This window comes from Urtica dioica, chromosome 6 (assembly GCF_054948205.1).
Source record: "Urtica dioica subsp. dioica isolate 48M chromosome 6, U.dioica_male_clone48M_v1_H2, whole genome shotgun sequence".
NCBI classification, from domain to species: domain Eukaryota; kingdom Viridiplantae; phylum Streptophyta; class Magnoliopsida; order Rosales; family Urticaceae; genus Urtica; species Urtica dioica.
In genome coordinates this window covers 5,134,363-5,153,713 of record NC_142761.1, presented here as the reverse complement: position 1 = coordinate 5,153,713, position 19,351 = coordinate 5,134,363, and the positions used below count along the sequence as shown (strand labels likewise).

The window sequence follows — 19,351 nt, the reverse complement described above, 5'->3', positions numbered from 1 at the left end:
ACGTGGACATTACCACGGAGGTTTTATTCATAGGCCTCACTTATGGCAAATGAATACCGTGGTTTCACAATGAGAAAAAAAAAAAATTAAAGACAAGATGATATTTAATTTACATATTTGTACCTTCTTTTAAATTTTTAACAGTTTAGTCCCTTTCATTTACCATTTAAATTTGATTATTTATTTATTTTTAATTACTTAATGGAAGTAAATGGAAATATGGAATTCCATTAAGCTTAACAGAAATTCCACTTCCATTAAGCAATCTTCCGCCCCTGCCACTTCCGTCAGTCACGCGGAACACGGAATTCCGTGAGGCACAAGCATGACCTGGAATTCCATCCTTCCGTTAAGTTCCACCCCGTGAAGATATCGCTTGTAAACAATAAAGTGGTGGAAACTGTTTTTATTTAAACATTGGAAGGTTGATAAATTTTATGAATAAAATATTTTAAAATACCAAAATATACCAATTATGATTCTACTTGATTCTATGAATCAAATAAAAATAATAAAATGGTTGAGATTTTTCAATCCATCTAAGGTTCTGGAAAAGCTATATGTAGGGGTCTCTGTTGAAGAGAAATTTCGACCATTAATGCCAAATTGACTCTAGAATTTTCGCCCACCTTTATCTCTCTCTCTGAAATATTTATTCGAAAATATTCCCCTTCTCATAAACGTGTTTTATTCTTCAACGAACCTCTCGATGATTCAATTAAATCAAACAATGAGTTAGTCCACCCTATTCATCCTCGTCGTCCATCTTGTGAACGGCTTGGAAAATTGCGGTGTCGGTTCAAAGAAGAAGAAGAAGGAGGAGTTGTGCAAGGAATCAAGAAGAATTGCAAGAATCCTCATACGTCCAGACCAAGAGCAAGTCAATGATCACGAAGAACACGTTAAGAACAGTGAAACTGACATAAAAAAATTCCATTAAGTGTTACTATGTTCGTTTGATAATTAATATAATTAAAAAAAAAATCCAAAAAGCATTCCTACAAATATTACAACGTGTTATAGCTCAAATTACAAATTCTAATATTATTATTCAAAATCAATTATTTGAGTGAATATATATTTCTGTATGGATAATCTTTGTATTTTATTATGTCATCACAAACACAAGGTGAAAAGAAAAATTACATCAAGGATTTTTCAAAAAGTTGTACACTATCGTTTGAAATGCAAATTTGATCATCTTAATACATAATGTTATAATTGAATTTTAGAGTTTAGTTGTATTTTTTTTTTCCGAATATGGTTTCTAGTTCTTTTAAATTACTAGACTTGCAAAAATTTATAAATTTATGCTATAATTTTAAATTATAAACAATTATGAATATTCAAATTTTCATTTCATTAGATAAGAAAAAGTATAAGTCAATTAGGGTTATTAAAATAAATTAGAAGAATATGCTAATATTTTTATATAAAGAAAAAGGTAGGAGTAGAAATAATAAATTGGGAAGACGCGTCCCCAACATATTATATATGTAATATACATTCAATATGTCCCGCTTGTTGCAGTAGAATAATTGATATATTTTAATCTGGAAGAAAAAAATATCTGGAGACATTTTTTCTTTCTGTTTTTTAAAAAATTCACTGTTTATTGAACAGTGATTTGAGTGTATAGGAAAGTGTCCTTTGCTTTATATATAATAATAATAATAATAATAATAATAATAATAATAATATATCGATTTTTTATGTCTTATGATTTTGTTTAGTTTAAGCTAAATATAAATAATTAAAATAAACAAACAAATAAATTATAAATCACAACGTACTAGTCTGAAACACGTGTTTCGCACGTGGTGTTTGTAGTTGTAATCAGTAAATAATTAAAATATGTATGATTTAATTTACTAAGTTTTTCTTCAAAGCATGAAGTTATAAATGAATATTAAGATATCAAATATTTCAATCATACATAATATTTAGGCAGTTTAATTTTTGAGAGACTCATAATAATTGCAAACATTTCAAGGAAATGTATAGTCAATGACATACTTTAAAAAAAAAAAAAAAATTGACATAAGTAAATAAAAAGCCAAAAATTTGGTGTCTTTATAGAGAAATAGAAGGAAGGAAAAATTAACAAACCAAAAAGTTTAAAAGTAACTTAAGAATGCATGTTTTACTCAAATTTTTTGCTTTTTGTTAGAGGTTGATGCTGTTGGAGAGTGATCTTCCTCTGTCTTTTGGACCGTGTCTTGTTGGTCTTGATCATCGCCAGTGTGTGCAAAACTAAGCTCGGTCAGCTTGTAAACTTGATTGACAGTGATAACAAGCTGACCTGATAACACAAGATTGTTTTAGCACATACCCGAACAAAAACAAGTAGTATCACTATCTAGTTTTCTTACTTCTAAATATCTTTGAGGTCAGCTGGGATTTCTGAGATGTTCAGAACGGAACCGTTTTCATGAATCATCTTGTTCTTGATAGCAGGGGACCAAAGGTCCATCTAAGTCAAGTCATGAAGCAGATGTTTGTTCACCGCAACAAATTCACCACTGACACATAGTAGTGAACATACAAGTTCAGAACCAAGGAGATCGGCTTTAAAATATAGACTACACAGCATGCATATAACTCAAACCTCGACACTATGAAGCTGTAGATGTTGGAAGTATATGGCTCAAAGCATACACTGTTTCTCAGAATTTGGCTGGTTGAAGCAGTGGGCATCGGAGCCACAAGAAATGAATTTCTAATTCAATTTGCACTGACCATTTCCCTAAGAGCCTTCCAATCCCATAGAACCGAAGGTACTACATCCCACATGTCTGGATGAAGAAAATCAATGTTAATTAATATAATTATAAAATAATAAAAATCACTTCAATTTGATCAAGCAAGCCCCTTTATTCAAACACAGGCTTTTGCATGAGCTTTAAAAATAAAATAAAAATCCTTGCATGCTCAATAATTAGCTTCAATTTGATAAACTCATTTTCAAACACTGATGTTTCTGTGAACTAAAAGTAACATGAGAGTTACAACAAAATATATGTTTCAATTTGATAAAGCAAGCCACTGAAATTCCATGAGCTTGCAAAAAGAAAAAAGAAAAGGAAAAATACAATGCTCAATAATTAGTTAGCTTCAAATTAATCAAGTAAACCTCTTTATCAAAGATCTAGTAACTTCCAAAGTACAGATCTTCTCAATCTGGCAATAGATCAATAGCGAAATGAACATTTAAGTTTGGAAGTACATACCGTTGATGCAGAGAAGCTCGTGAACGCCCTTGGATTTCAACTCCGCATCTTTCTTGATGAATCCTGGAACGTGCTTCAAACTGTGTAATCAGACAGTAAATTCAAGCATCTTTGAATCGCCGGAGCCGTCCCTCTCGCGCCGTACGGCTCCGTCTTGTTCCCCCGGTACGCGTACACTCCAATGGTGATTAGCTCGGTAGAAAGCTTGCTCGGTCGTATAAGCAATGGTGATTAAACAACCAAGGGCAGGATTGAATGAATCTGAAACAAATAAGGATCAGAAAAACGGGCTGAGTAGTTAAAACTTTTCTTGTAGGGCTGTCAATTTTGGTCCTAATTTTTTTATAATAGACTTCACAAAATTCTTAGATACACAGAACATCAAATAACATGAGGGCACTACAGCTATTAAAGAGCTACCTTTAGCAGCAAAGGACAAAAAAAAACCAACGAACGTTCCGTGGCATCTTTCCGAGAAGCTCCATCATTAGAGCCAAGTGATCCTGAAAAGTAAATATGTCATTGGATCACAGAGTGCCTTGTAAACATCGAGCAGAATCTAAAAGGCAACGCCAAAGCAAGCATACAAATCGTACATATCACCCACCAGGGCCAATGGATCAAGAACAATTCACATTCAAGATTCAAATGGAATGTTCTATTCTACCATCCACGAATTTCATTTTAGTCCGAACACAAAATCTTGTAATAAAATTATCTACATGAAACATTTTAATTTGCACAATTATGATGGCAGAGCTGAATTTCAAGAAAAAAAATCCTAATAAATTGTTTCAGACCTTGATGTACACATTTTGAATGAAGAGTTGCACGACGCCGAGGTGGTAAGGGAAGAGAGCCTTCCAAGTCCCGTCGTTATCCAGCAAAGGACAGAAGCTGATCTTCAAAACCTCAAGAGAATTCGGGTCAGCGAGAGAGCAAACTTCCTATTGTTGTATAAGAATGAAGTCTCCAACAATAAGTATATACCTGAAGTGAGGAATCGGCGAGAGAGCCTTCCAAGTCCCGTCGGAGGTGACAACGAAGAGAGCGGAATTGGGCGGCCGAGATTCTCCGGAAGCGTCGTCGCCAGATAATTGAAGTACTTTCTGATCTAGAAGGCATAGTAGCAATGTTAAGGCAAGAATTTTACAAATCCAATCAAGCGATATAAATCTGTAAATTGTAAACATCATCCATAAAACACATGATTTCAAAAATTGCAAGTTGGATAAATTTGGAGAAAAATGTACAAAAACAGGTTGAAAAATTCTGGAAGATTATCACGGGAGAATAATTTTCAACTCCATAATCAGGAAAAAAAAATTACAAATTTAGACAAGGTAAATGTGAAAGGTTTTTTTCTTCAAGTTGTGTTTCTATAACTCGAGATCCCAATGAAGAGGTAGTATAAATCTGCCTAATTTAAGATCTCTGTAACGAATCTGCTGCAAAATAATTAATTATATATTTACCCGTACACTTCATTTTCTTCCCTTTTCCATCTTCTCAATGTGCTTTACTCTACTTTTACCTAAATTATCTTAATGCTGATCAATGCCAAAAGGAGCAAGTACATGCATTTCACAAAAAAGAGTTTACTAATAGAAAAGTTCAGATAATAAAACAGAACCAATATCAACTTGGTTTATCAATCTTATGAAATCATATAATACGACATTAGGTCCCAAGGCTGCTAGCCCTTGAATTGCACCATAGTGTTGAGTCAATGCTCGCTTCGGGTCCAAAAATGCGTTTAGCAGAGTTTTTGTAAGACGCGTCTGAAGCGTATTATAAAGATGACCAAATCTGCAAAAGATTAAAAACTTGACATGCCATTGTGAGAAAATACATACCCCTATAGAAAATGTAAGGTCCAATATCTGCTTAAGAAAGATTGGGTGGGTCATAATGGACCATGTTTTAGATGTAATCTACGCCAATTGTTTCTTCAATAAACTTTTTCAATGACTTGAACCCAAAATTTCCTCTTTGGTATTGAACCACTGAGCAAACATTTCTTGTCAAAATATGTCAATTTGAATAATAAAAAATACTCTCCGAATAGATTTACAATAACAAAACATGATATAAGTTTGTCAATAGAAAAAGATTATTGTTTAAAAAAAGGGTTATATAGCTAAATAGCCTCCTAAAAATATACAGTTTTGGCTTTAGCCAACATTTGGTTAATTTTGTGTTAATAGCCAGGCGAATTTATTTACATAGTTAAAAATACCAATATATCCTCACAATTGTTCCCGCCCGTTCCCCTATCGAAAATAAAATCAATTAAAGCAAATCTTTGGATAATAACTGCCGCGTATTTCAAGGGCCTTCATTACGCTGTAATTAATACCGAATATACACGCAATATTCTCTCTCATTCAAACACAAATTCAAAAACAAAATCCCAAAAAAAAAAAAAAACCAGCTCTGGTTTCATCCCCAACGTGATCGGCTCGATGTACACGACGCACATCCCGATCATCGCCCCGAAGATCAGCGTCGCGGCCTACTTCAACAAGAGACACACGGAGCGGAACCAGAAGACCTCGAACTCCATAACCGTCCAGGGCGTGGTGGATCCGAGAGGAGTCTTCACCGACATCTGCATCGGATGGCCGGATCCATGGCCGACGATCAAGTCCTCGAGAAATCCGCTCTCCACCAGCGAGCCTCCTCCGACGGACTCCTCAGGGGAGTCTGGATCGCCGGCGGCTCGGGCTTCCCTCTCGCCGACTGGATCCTCGTCCCTTACACGCAGCAGAACCTGACTTGGACTCAACACGCCTTCAACGAGAAGATCGCCGAAATCCAAAGCTCGGCTCGCGGAGCCTTTGCGAGGCTCAAAGGACGGTGGTCGTGCCTTCACGAGGACAATGACGCTTAAGGCTTTTTGCTTTTTTTTTTTCTTTTTCTTGTATATATGGGATTAAAAGGGATTGGGGATTTGCAAGTGCTTGCTTATTTATTTGTGTAAATAGATAGCCTATTTACAGTATGTTCGTGTAAATAGAAATCATATTTACAGTATATTCGTGTAAATACGAAGCTTATTTACAGTATATTCACTGTAAATACAAAGCCTATTTGCAGTGTATTCGTGTAAATAAACTGAAAAATTCTGGAAATATTTTGAGCACGAAAATTCTGGAAATTATGACAATTAATGGCTGATTTCTTTCAAAATCTGCTCAAAATTCAAAATTCAAATTTCAAATTTGAAAACTTCCCTATTCGGTTTCAATATTTAATTCGAATTTTTTTAAAAAAATGCCTAATTAAAATAGCATAAGGACAAAAAGGTAAAACTAATTCAATTAATAAGCTGCCACGTAAGCAAGATGACTATTTACGGGAAATTAACGAAAGGTTGGCTAAAACCAAATTGCTAGTGTTTTAGATGGCTAAACAGCTAATTATTTGTTAAAAAAAAGGATTGTTGAATTATATGTAATTAGGCTTTTACAGCCATGTTAATAGAAAAGATTTTTGTTTTTAAAAAGGTTGTTGAATTATAAAAGGTCGGGGGTAATCCTATTACTTGATTCATAAGCACGATGTATCCCTCAAATAAGAGCTGGAAGTACAAATCAAAAGAACAAAGCACCTTCAAAAGTTTTTTTATTTTTACAAATTTAATTCAGCACTTGATTTTTTAAACAATGACCCCTACCTCATTCAGACAAGCTTCCTATTAAATTTAACAAAAGTAGACACAATATTTGTTGAGGTCGAAGCTTTAATTCATTTTCCATCAGAGTTTCTTACCTCTTGCATATTGTAGCAACCAGGTTAGTCGTGAAGTCTCTCAGTTCCCAATGGTTTTCTGCAAATCTATTTCCCAACCATTTTGCAACAAGGCAAGTCACCACAGAGGGCATCAACTGATGTAAATGGAAAGGAGAATAAATAAAATCTACCAAGGGACAAAAGAAATTCATAAAAATCAATCGCTGGTGAGCCATAATTCGATCATTGAAGAAAAAAAAAACAAGTCGGGCTGGAATTATAGAGAGAAAAAAAAAAGACCTAGATGGGAATCAGTTCATGAGTCAATCGCCTGTCTTTTGCGGCGGTTTGACTGATCTCAGTCGCCGGCGTTGCCGCGCCGTTGGAGTTGAAGTTTGATCGCTGTCGAGAAAGTTCTCGAGCTTCGGTCCTCCGGTGGTGGTGGTGATGGTTGAAGTCCTGTCAATCGCCAAGGCTGTCGAACGCTTTTGATTTTCTCTATAAAGCATTGGCAGTATGTACTATCTATAAAAGAGCATCTTTGTAGGGATTTGCTTGTAAATATAAAAAATGTTTAGCTAATTGCTTAATCATTGTTTTGCATATTGGCTATTGATTTAGCTAAGCAAATTAGCTAATTTAAGTTAGTTGCTTAACTATTTAGCTCTAGAAAAATATATGTGGCAAAAATAATATTCAGCTAAGCAATACATTTAGCTAAACCATTAAAGATGCTCTAACGCTTCCAGGACGTATTTGGGAAAAAAGACGTCCAATAAATGTCCAATTTATTGGCCATCATTTATTAATAAATGACTTCACCTGGTTAAGAAGGGAGTATTTAATAATGACGTGTCACATTAGAATTGACTAAAAATGACGTGTCACATTATAATTAGTTAAAAATGATTATGAATAATCTATAATAATTTTACATTCTGACTTATTATATTATATATATATATATATATATATATATATATATATATATATAAACAACTACGAACATATTTATTAACTGATAGTGTATATACTTCTGTAATTACATATAACTCACTATTATTTCATTTAAACTCCCTATTATTATTTGTAACATGAAATTTGTACAATTAATTATAATAATAATAAAAAAAGGAAAACTATTGACTATGAGTTAATTTTAATTTATCTACTTGATTATGTATTGAGTAAACTATAATAAATATATGAATTTTACATATTATTTTTTAATCTCTTAGATCATCTCTAACTCTAACACCAAATTTAATGTTAAAATCACACTATTTTTGCGTGTTTTAAGCACCAAATTCTTTTTCGATTCCAACCACAATATCAAATTTCACAGTAAAATAATATTCTCATCATTATATTATTAAACTAAATAATATTTTTATTAATAAATACTTTAATAAATACTTATAATTCTTACATTCTCTTAATTAAGTGATTAAAATTATTTCGTACTATCCAATATTTTACAAAAACTTAAAATGTAATAAATTAATTATTTTCTTAATAAAAGAATTTTAAAAAAATATGCCGTGTGATACATATAATCACACCAAATATAATATGATATTGTATCACACGTAGCATATGGCGTGTGATTGGAGAAAAAACAAATCAACGTTATATTTAGTGTTATGGCATTTGATTTGAGCTGCCCTTAAACTTCTATAATATAATTAATAGTTTATGAGTTAATATACTACACAACTCGTATATACTACACAACTCTAATATCGAATAAGTCACGTGATTGTAGATTTTCTCACATGCACTAAGAAACCCCTCTATAGCTATATTCTTACCTTCTGCGTTATAGCTATTTTCTCACGTGAGTGTTATATATATATATATATATATATATATATATATATATATATATATATATATATATCTTTCGTTTTGACAACTCGTAAGTAGTCAGTGCATGTACTTAGCTATATTCCTTTTTTTTTTTGGTAGCATTCAGTTTGACCAAATTTGATTTGCTTGGTTAAAAGATAAGATTTGAGTGTTTTTTGTGAAATTTCCTTATGTAATTACAAGTAATCGCTCACGTATCACAGTTGTAAGAACAAGTCGACTTAATGAAAATTAATCTTAACCAAGATATAAACAAACAAGTAACAAAGTGAACTCAAGACTAATAAGAACAAGTCGACTTCATGAACTCAAGACTAATAAAAGTGATAACTAACTAAGAGGACTAATTAAAACGTTAGTAAATAGATATGAGAAAAATAAGGGCATTGACTTCACAAACTTTTCCCAATGTTAGTGAATTAGACAAACGAAGAATTCTTCTACAGATTTCCTCCACGTTGTAGTTGGTCCAAGTGAAAATTGCCATTGGGCTGTTCGAGAAGTTTAACTAAAGAATACTGAGATTTTTCAAATTATAAGGTAACATATATTTCTATAATGTTTTTCATATTCATAAATTAATTCAGGCTTCGTATTTCTTGAGAGTAATCTTGGTATTCGTGACAATACTGTCACGAAATCCTGTATTTCGTGACAGTATTTTCCCAAAATTCCGTGTTTAGTGATAATTATGTCACGAATACGACAATTTCATGACAATATTGTCATGAAAACCAAGATTTCATTATAGTATTCTTTTAATGATAATTAACACATTTGTACTCTATCTCGTAGGCATTTTGTAGGTATCACTCAAAGCACATTTGTTTTGTTGAGAACAGACAAAAAAGTCAACCACAAGCAACATCAACATCGATTAGCGACATTGTCAAACACAAATTTTACGATCTAAGTGCACATATCTGTCGCTCAAAAGAAATTGTTAGTTTCATGCAAACAAAGGTGGGAATGATTGATTATACAAAAAAGCACAGAGGGCAAAAAAGAAGACATTAGCGTCGTTATACGGTAACGTTGATGAGTCTTATGCCTCTCTGCCTACTCTAAGATCTTATAGGCTGCCTATTTTGGGTAACATGGATTCGCCTCTTCTGTCTGGTTGATATTCATGAAGGATTGGTATTAGTTCTTTAACTAATATCATTATGGATCCTCTAACAACTGGAAAAATGACTCGTAATTTTTTCAACAAAATACAATCTTGTTTTTTTATATATGAATCTTATATAACTATTAAAGAAAAAAAATAATTATTAAAATCTAATTGATTTGAGAAATATAGCAAATATTTTAAGGTTTTTAGTAAATAACTGAAGGTGTAAGATTTTATTTTAGCAAAATAGCTAAAATTTGATATTTCCATTAAAAAAATTTGACACATGTAAAAATGATATAAAATTTATAACTAATTAGACCACTTTAAGAGTGTGAATTTCATTCTTGCCAAGGTTTCAGAAAAATTTAACAAAATAGTCAAACGGATAAGTGACATATTTATTAATATTCTATTTCATGATTCTATAATCGGTTGAAAAAGAGTTTAAATTAATATTCTATTTTTTTTTTAGAAATATTAATTATTTTGAAATCTAATTTTCTGGAAGTAGATATTAACGTCTCTCTCTCTCTCTCTCTCTCTCTCTCTCTCTCTCTCTCTCTCTCTCTCTCTCTCTCTCTCTCTCTCTCTCTCTCTCTCTCTCTCTCTCTCTCTCTCTCTCGGAGTGTCCACACTGAAATTGTTTTGGTGTGCCTGATAGTTCACAACACTATATATTTGTTCTAGATTTTTTTTTAATTAACGTTAGGCTTCTGTGGTTTTCTAGATTTTTTCTTCTGAATTTTGTGATGTTAATCACAGTACATTTTTGTTAATAAACTTTAATGTTTTGTTGAATTTCTATGATATTCGAGTTTTTTTTTTTCATCAGAGTTGTGCATACAGATTCGTTAATTAATGTTAGTTAATAGGTGTTGGTTTTCTATAGTTTTTCAGGTCTTTTATTCTTTAGAATCATGTATGGCTCATCACATTTAATTTTCTTTTCTATTGGAGTGAAACGTTTTTTATTTATTTAATTCATTGCTTGTATTAAGGAAATAGTTACTTAATTTGTAGGATTGTAATTATCATGCTTTCTTTTTTTAATTTCTGAAAATAAATAGTTATGAGTATTTGGGTAAAAAAAAAAGGCTAGTGGTAGTTAATAACATGCCACGACTATTTAATAACGTTTTAATGTGACTAATTTGCTATAGTGCCCATAAAATATTTACCCATATATAGATTTATATACATGGACAAAATATTCATTACACTTATTACTTGCGAGTTTTTTTTTTTTTTTTTTAAACATTATTTAAGTACCTTTTCTAATTTTATACAAACTTTTGCTATTCTATAAATTTGTTTCAGTTTGCTACTTATTTACAATACCCTATAAGTAATTATAAATAAAAATAATCATATTTAATTACTTGATTAACTTGATAAGAATTTATTAGTCAATAAAATTAAGATGTATTACTTAGTTGATTAAATTCTGATTTATTTAACTAATTAATAGTCTGTGATTTTATTTGTCAGGAATCTATAGATCTGTTATAGATTGATTTGAATATATTGTGATCGGACTTACATCTAGATCTAGTTTTATTATTTAAAGCTTAGATCTAATATGTAAAATAAATAAAAAAATATAAAAATCTTGTAAGGCAATCACGAGCTTACTACTATCGAATCCCAACACCTATCTACATTTTGTAGATCGAATAAATAACCATGCATTTCCAGCTATATATGGTCAGGAATAGCATTCTCTAGAAAGAAGAAGAAGAAGAAAAAAAAATGCCAATCGCCAATGTAATAGGGGTTAGCCACGTCGCTAGAGAGACTTCCGACATTAGACGACTCATTGAGTTCTACAACGAGGTTCTTCTTCATCTCCTAAATTATGTTAATGCTTTTCTTTCAGTATTTTTTATTTATTTATTTTACTTTGTAATAAATTCTTTCAGCACTTAATAAGATGTATAGTTGTATAAATTCTTTGGCTCCAGATAAATGCTCATTCAAATTTTACTTTTATGGATATAATTATATATAACTTCTCCACTAATTTAAGTATAGAAATAATAATACAAGAAAACACACACACAAACACCTGTACAGGCCCGGTCCTAAAACTTGTCATGAGACCTAAAGCAAATTTATTTTTATATGCCTTTTTTTAATGTTTATTTAGATTATTTAGTATATTTAAGTCTAAAAAATATATATTTTAGGCCTAAAATATATTAGATTTAGGTCATTTTTTACATGATTTAGACTTTTATTTAGTGGGGGCCTAAAGCAATTGCTTGACCACCCTAGAGGTCAAGCCGGGCCTGCACCTGTATATACATAGTGTATATATGTATATAATTTTTTGGTGTGTATTGTTAAAATACATGTCAGCTGAATATATTTGAAGTTAATGATATTAAATTAGGTCTCAACCGTGGTACCTAGGATAACCTAGTGGTAATTCCACACCACCTCTTGTGTGGAGGCCGTGGGTTCAATCCCCACTACAGCAAAGCTGCCTTAAAAAAAATTAGGTCTCAACCGAATGCACAGTTTGATGAATCAAAAGTCACACTTAAAGACATATGTTCTTATCGTCGAGTCATAACTTGTCTGTAAGCTGTTTTATTTTCTTCTTCGTATTCTAATATATTTTCTTACCTAAATGTACGCATTTTCTGCGAATATATTTTTTGAAATCCTTATCACTTTCATCAAAAGCAGTTTCATTTTGTATACATTTGATTATGGTCAGATATTTGGATTCGAGGAAGCGGACATGGACGGAATAATAATCCGAAGTAAAACGAAGATAGTATGGTTAAACCATCCATCATCAGGGTTTCAATTCCACTTCATCGAACGATATCCACCGGTGACGCCGAGTCCAGAAAATCCACTGCGTAGCACTGTAGCAGGGCTCGACCCGCGATCACACCACATCAGCTTCTCCGTCTCCAATTTCGACTCCGCCGTTGAGAAACTCAAGGTAAATAATGTATACCCTACCAAATAAATTAGTTATCACAAAGTCTACGTCTTTTTTTTCTCTTCCAAAACATAGATCTAATAGACCATGCCTGAAAGGCTGAATTAGGTAAGCTGAGGCTAAGGGGGCATATTAATTTTTTAGTAAATGATATTTTGTATTATTTATTTTCAAAATATTTTGATAGATTTTCAATTTTCATCACCATATAATTAAGTTATAATAATCATAACTTTAATAAATTAAATAATTATCTACTCTCTCTCATCGACGAACCTCTAAAAATGCATAACATTTCATGATTTAGATTACCATTTTTCAATAGATTGTAAGCATTAGCTTGAATAATCCTAAATAACCAAGTTTTTAGAAATAAGTGATTTTCACATATTGTTAGAGAGTGAGAAAGACTACCTCGATCCATGATGAGAGCGAAGATACCAGTGGTTGAATCACTGCAACTGATTTTTCTCTCTTGATCCTTTTGGACTTGAAAGACTTCTGATGATGGCATAAGAAAACTACGTAATGGGTTGAGAGATGACCAATCTTAGGGTTTGTTTTTATGTTGACCCACCATTTGGGTATATAGTGAAATTACATTTGTTGGAATTGATCTAGGGTTTAAGAAAAGTTTAACGCTTCAGTAAGCGGCGGAATTTTAAAAAATTTCTTTTGACAAGTAAAACGTTTTTACTAACCTAGACAAAGAGCAAACACATGTAAATAAAAGCTAATATGAGCATTAAAGATTACTAACCTTTTTAGAAGCTTGAACGTTGAGAAGCTTTTGGAAGGTTGCAACGTTCGTCTCTCCTCGCAGCACGTCTCTCTTCTTTCCTCGGGAACTCGAGCAACCACGAAAGTTTCTATCACATGAATCACTCGAGAAAGAAAGGAATTAGTGTATGGGCACTTTTAAACACGACGACTCGAGAACAAGTCTTCAAGTCGAAGAGCTAAAACCACTAGGTCAAATGTGGACCTAGGTGCCAAAACAAAAACCGAAAATAACTAGAGAGGATCGGCCACAAGGTCTAGAGAGAGAAGCTCTCAATCTCGAACTTATGTGGGATGAGAAAACAATGAGAATGAGGCCTCTATTTATAGGGGAGGGATTACCTTCAATAAGGTAGTTTCCTTTTCTCTATTGAATATCACATATTCATGAGCAAATCCCTTGTTTCCTCTTTCTCACTTGGACTTCCATAACCTTCTAGAAAGGCTTGGATTTGTTTCCTCTTTTACTTCTTGTTCTCTCCTTGGCCGAATTCAATTATGCTTCTAGAAGCAAATTTGTTTCCTCTTTTTCTTTTGGCAAGTATCTTCATACATTAATGCACAAAATAATTTCCTCTTTCTCTACATGGTATGCACGAAATTTTGAGTCTAGAACATGCTTCTAGATGTTTCTTTATTTGTTCATGACAATATAAGAAAAGCCCATTAAGAATTTTCTCATAAAATTCCATGAAATGAAATTAATCCTCAAGGCCCAATTACACTAATATGGCCGTGTGGTTTTAACTTCATTTGTCATCATATGACAATGTCAAAAAATTTATTGACATTCATTTCGTCCTATGTCCAAAAAGACAAAAATACCATTTAGACAATTTTCGCAAAACTTGTCTCGTTCTTGTTTTAACTTAACTTCTAGTTTAACTATTCCTATTCGATATGATTTGTGACAGTGACCTCATGGATCCAAATGAACAAAGCTTGAGCTAAATACTTGGACTCAAAAGTTGACAAACCTTTTCCTAGTTTAGCTTAATGTCAACTGACTCCACTAAAGAGTTGACACTGAAAATCTCTCGGTTCAAATGAATTTATTTTCTACTCAAGAATTCAACCTAATTGTAATGAGTGGATCCAGAGAATATTATCAATGTTTACCCTTCATGAATATCATCAGCTAGTCGGGATTTACAAAATTACCATTTTACCTTTCTAGCTGTTATTTCCTCAACTCATTTGTCGCTTGTGAATAAGTTAGAAACAATGTATTGACGAGGAGCTAACAAGTCACATTGTTTCATCCAAAAGAGTCAAGACTCAATTTGGACACTGGCCAGTTCATTTATTCACATTACAAGGAACAAAGCATGAGTTGATATACATTGCATTTCAGCAATCTTGTACATAAATTCCATATGTATGAGAACTTCACAAAGTTACTCATGACATCTTCATAACTTAGTACTTCACCAATAGGTCGTGTTCGGAATCACATAGTGAGTTCGAACTCTGACTTTCTCAAATGAGAATACGTAAGCTATGAAATGGCATGTCTCATTTCAGGATTAAGGTAAGCACGATGCAATTCATACGTAGTGACTTCAAGACATAAGAGGTTAAATGGTTTGTTCTTATTTTGTCTCTAGAAGTGCACTGGTCAATTCAGTACCTTCGGAAGATACCTAGAAGAACTATAGAGTCTCCAACTCTCAATGTCCCATAATCAGACATCATAGATTCTCCTAACAATCGTACTGAGGTCAATAGTCCTTTGACCCTTAGATTGCGAATATATCGTTTTAAGCAAACTACGAAGAGTTTGTTCATGCAAATCTACATTTGTCTCTTCGTAAGTTGTTAAATTTGTTTATGGACTAAAGACTAAGGTTTTATCATAAAGCTTCAAACAGACAAGGAAGAATAAATGAACGTTTCAACTTTTCATTAATGAATAAGCAATTACAATCAAGAGTCTTCGTGAGACTATATTACATCAGATGTACACAAATAGACACTACTACTCTTCTTGTGGGCACCATTGACAACAATATTTTATTTATTAACCAGTAGGATTTAATATGAATATATATATATATATATATATATATATATATATATATATATATATTAAACTCATTGATTGGGACAATTGGGCCACATGTATGTAGGCATAATGGAATAAAGTCCAAAATTCTCCCACTTGGTCAATGTATCATTAGCTATCATATGATTTAATATTAAATATAATTACGCATAATATAAGATAAATTTATCATAATATCAGTTACATCATAAAGTCGCTATCAAGAATGAAAACTAATAAGGAGCATGGCGGTTGTACGTCAATATGTCGACATGGTCCCTTCCATACATCACAATACTAGCTTCATACTTAACATGACACAAAATAAGGTATTCATAGCGGTCTAACAATAATGTCTTTGTCAGAAACAAAACGAATCTTGATTATATAATGCATTCATGTATATACTAATCATAAGAAACAAGATTCATGACTTTATATAAGAAACAAAATAAATGAGCTCATAGTGTCAATCACATAAAACTTAAATAACATCAAGGATAACATCCAAGGATCCGCATTCTTGACATGATCAGTAAATGCCTTAAGGGGCAATCCTTTCGTTAGTGGATCTGCAACCATAAGTTTTGTGCTAATGTGCTCGATTGACACCTTTTGTTCCTGAACTTTTGCTTTAACCACAAAGTATTTCAATTACATATGCTTAGCACCCTTAGAATTGTTGTCGTTTTTAGAAAAGAAGACTGATGCATAATTATCACAGTAAATTTTCAGTGGCTTGACAATAGTGTCGATAATTCCAAGTCCTGAAATAAAGTTATGCAGCCATAAATTATGAACTGTGGCCTCAAAGAATACTACAAATTCAACTTCCATAGTGGATGCAACAATGACAGTATGTTTTTCACCTTTCATGAAATCACTCACTCGGCTAAAAGGAACGAATGGCCGAAAGTTAATTTTATGCAATTCACACATACGACAAAGTTTGAATCTGAATATCCAATCACCTTGAGGTGATTAGATCTCTTATAAGTGAGCATATGATCATTCGTTCCTTCCCGATACCATAGTACTTTCTTTGCAGCTTTCTAATGATCTATTCATGTATTACTTTGATACATATGCCCAATATTCCGACAGCAAAACTGATGTCTGGCCTGGTACAAGTTTGCACGTACATCAAGCTTCCAACAACAGGTGCATAAGGAATTTATCTCCCATATGAATTGGAACGAAACTTGAAAAGCATTTATCCATCTTGAATCTCTCTAGAACTTTATTAATATATGTTTTCTGATACAATCTCAACCATCCTTGTGATTTATCACAAGGTGTCTCTATCTCATATCCTTCATTTCAAAGTTCTTAGAGAGAGAAACTCATTGGTTTGATGTAATAAACCAAGATCATTAGTAGCAAGCAAGATATCGTCAACATACAAAACCAATATAATAAACTTACTCCCAATGATCTTTAGATATATACATCGATCAACGATATTTTCATTCAATCTAAAAGATGTGATGGTATCGTTGAATTTGAGATACCATTACCGAGAAGCTTGTTAAGCCCGTATATTGACTTCTTCAATTTACACATCATGTGTTTCTTTTCGTCAACCGCAAAACCTTTAGGTGTATCCATGAACATTCTTCATCTAAATTCACATTCTGGTTTTTAGATATATTTGATGGAGCTCTTAATCAAAATGATCTACCATAGCCATAACGATCTTCAATGATACCTTTTTAGAGACAAGTGAAAAATATCTCTTTATAGTCAACACCATCATTCTGAGTAAAACCTTTGGTAACGAGTCTAGCTTTGTGTCTTTCGATATTGTCATTTGAGTCGCGCTTCGTCTTGAAGACCCACTTACACCCGACTCTTTTACAGCCTTCAGGCAATTCAACAATGTCCCAAATTTTGTTATAATCCATTGATTTTAGCTCTCTTTCCATGCCGTTTAACCACTTAGTAGAACTCTCACTTTCTATGTCTTGTGAAAATGAAACTGAATTATTATCAATTCCTAAGTTGTATTACGACTCTTATAGATAAACCACATAATTATCGAAAAATAACGGATCTGTGTTCTCTTACAGATATTCTTAATGCGATTTATTGTAGTGCTTCTATGATAGGTTCATTTGGTATAACATCATTTAGTAGTGCTTGGTCGTTAATTTATTGTTCTTGCAAATCATTATCATGGTCAACAAGAACAAAAACTTGAGAAGAAGATAGAGACAGAGGTACTTGCACTCTATCTTCTTTATAAACTTCCACATTACGTGGTTCCAAACTCCCACTACCTTCACAATTTTCAATGAACTAATGATTTTCAGTTTTGACAATTCCTGTACTATGGTTAGGACAATAAAATCGATATCCTTTAGATTTTTCTAGATAACCATTGAAGAAACCACTGATTGTTCTTAAGTCAAGTTTCTTTTCATATGGATTATAAATTCTTACTTCCATTAGACAACCTCAAACGTGCAGGTGCGCCTTAAGCTGAGTTTCCTTCCGTCCAAATTTCAAAACGTGTCTTAGGAACTGACTTACTAGGAACCATATTTAACGAATATACAATAGTCTTTAAAGCAATGCATCCACAATGATTTGGGTAAAGACGAATCTCCTAACATACTTCTAACCGTATCCATTAAAGTACAATTACACATTTTCGCAACACCATTTTGTTGCAGTGTTCATGGCATATTTTATTTATTTTATACCCCACGCATTTGTATTTTTATATAATGCGTAATGCCTTTTTATTGAAATTGATTTGAGTAGGAAAAAGGAATTAAGACCTCTGTTTGGACTTCTGAACGAGACCACGGAAATGACATTGTCAAACAAGCTTTCTTCTCTGATCCGGATGGTAAGCGTGCATTTTTTTTTAAATGATCATGTGCTTGCATTTATTATATTCATACACACATGTATATGTATATATATTAAATTGAAATTTAATGTTTGCTGTATATTGAGATACCGCCCCTTAGGCCCTAACTAAATATTAGCCTAATAACGAAAAGCGGACATATGATCTCTATAATTCTTCTGAGATGCATTAAGAAAATATATAATAATTATAGCATTATAGCGTCTACATGGATATCGGCGTTTCATTTTACTAAATTAATTAACAAGTAATGATCAGGGCATATATTTTGCCAATATAAGCCACGACTAACATTTTTTTTTTCAGGAAATTTGCTGGAGATTACCAATGATCGTGAAGTGGAGTCTGAATCCGCAAAAGAAAAATAAAGTATTTTGAAGTGTATTATGCTTTCATTTTCGTGAAAAATAAAATGCTTGAAATAATTATGTGTGACTAGACAAAAGGCTCTAGGGGGTGACGGGTGAGCACTCCAAAGTCGAAAACGAAAAAGATGAGTTCAAGTTAAAATATATATATATATATATATATATTAATTAATAAAAAAATTAAATAACTAAACAATTAAAACATTTGAGATTGATATATAGTCAACGTTTCGTAAATCTTAGATAAATATCCACAAATATGATTAAGCATTCCTGGTTTACCCTTTCACTAAAATAAAATGATATGATATTTACGTTAATTTACGTGGTAAATACATAAACGTGATTATTTATATAAAATTTACGAAACATTA

At 32.4% G+C, this 19,351-nt stretch overlaps 2 protein-coding genes across 11 annotated transcripts; one reads left to right on the top strand and one right to left on the bottom strand.

Moving 5' to 3' along the window:
- Window positions 1-1,949: 1,949 nt before the first annotated feature.
- On the bottom strand, window positions 1,950-7,490 carry LOC149393085 (transcription initiation factor TFIID subunit 6-like). Of its 10 annotated transcripts, XM_089617852.1 has the most exons (10): window positions 7,266-7,490; window positions 7,005-7,152; window positions 4,907-5,039; window positions 4,221-4,339; window positions 4,031-4,127; window positions 3,651-3,733; window positions 3,231-3,491; window positions 2,609-2,795; window positions 2,373-2,522; window positions 1,950-2,302 (listed from the first exon to the last, which is right to left on the bottom strand). In XM_089617852.1, the coding sequence occupies exons 2-6, from the start codon at window positions 7,115-7,117 to the stop codon at window positions 3,653-3,655; spliced, it is 543 nt and encodes a 180-aa protein (XP_089473978.1). In that variant the 5' UTR covers window positions 7,118-7,152; window positions 7,266-7,490; the 3' UTR covers window positions 1,950-2,302; window positions 2,373-2,522; window positions 2,609-2,795; window positions 3,231-3,491; window positions 3,651-3,652. The 10 variants fall into 10 exon arrangements, 8 of the variants coding, with proteins under 8 accessions (XP_089473978.1, XP_089473976.1, XP_089473973.1 ...); XR_016299922.1 differs by having other exon boundaries at window positions 4,031-4,132; window positions 4,221-4,344; window positions 4,561-5,039; window positions 7,005-7,490; XR_016299923.1 differs by having other exon boundaries at window positions 4,706-5,039; window positions 7,005-7,490.
- Window positions 7,491-11,595: 4,105 nt separating this feature from the next.
- Window positions 11,596-19,107, top strand: LOC149393084 (glyoxylase I 4-like). Its single transcript, XM_089618446.1, has 4 exons — window positions 11,596-11,784; window positions 12,674-12,907; window positions 18,498-18,585; window positions 18,916-19,107. The coding sequence occupies exons 1-4, from the start codon at window positions 11,701-11,703 to the stop codon at window positions 18,975-18,977; spliced, it is 468 nt and encodes a 155-aa protein (XP_089474572.1). The 5' UTR covers window positions 11,596-11,700; the 3' UTR covers window positions 18,978-19,107.
- The last annotated feature ends 244 nt before the right edge of the window (window positions 19,108-19,351 follow it).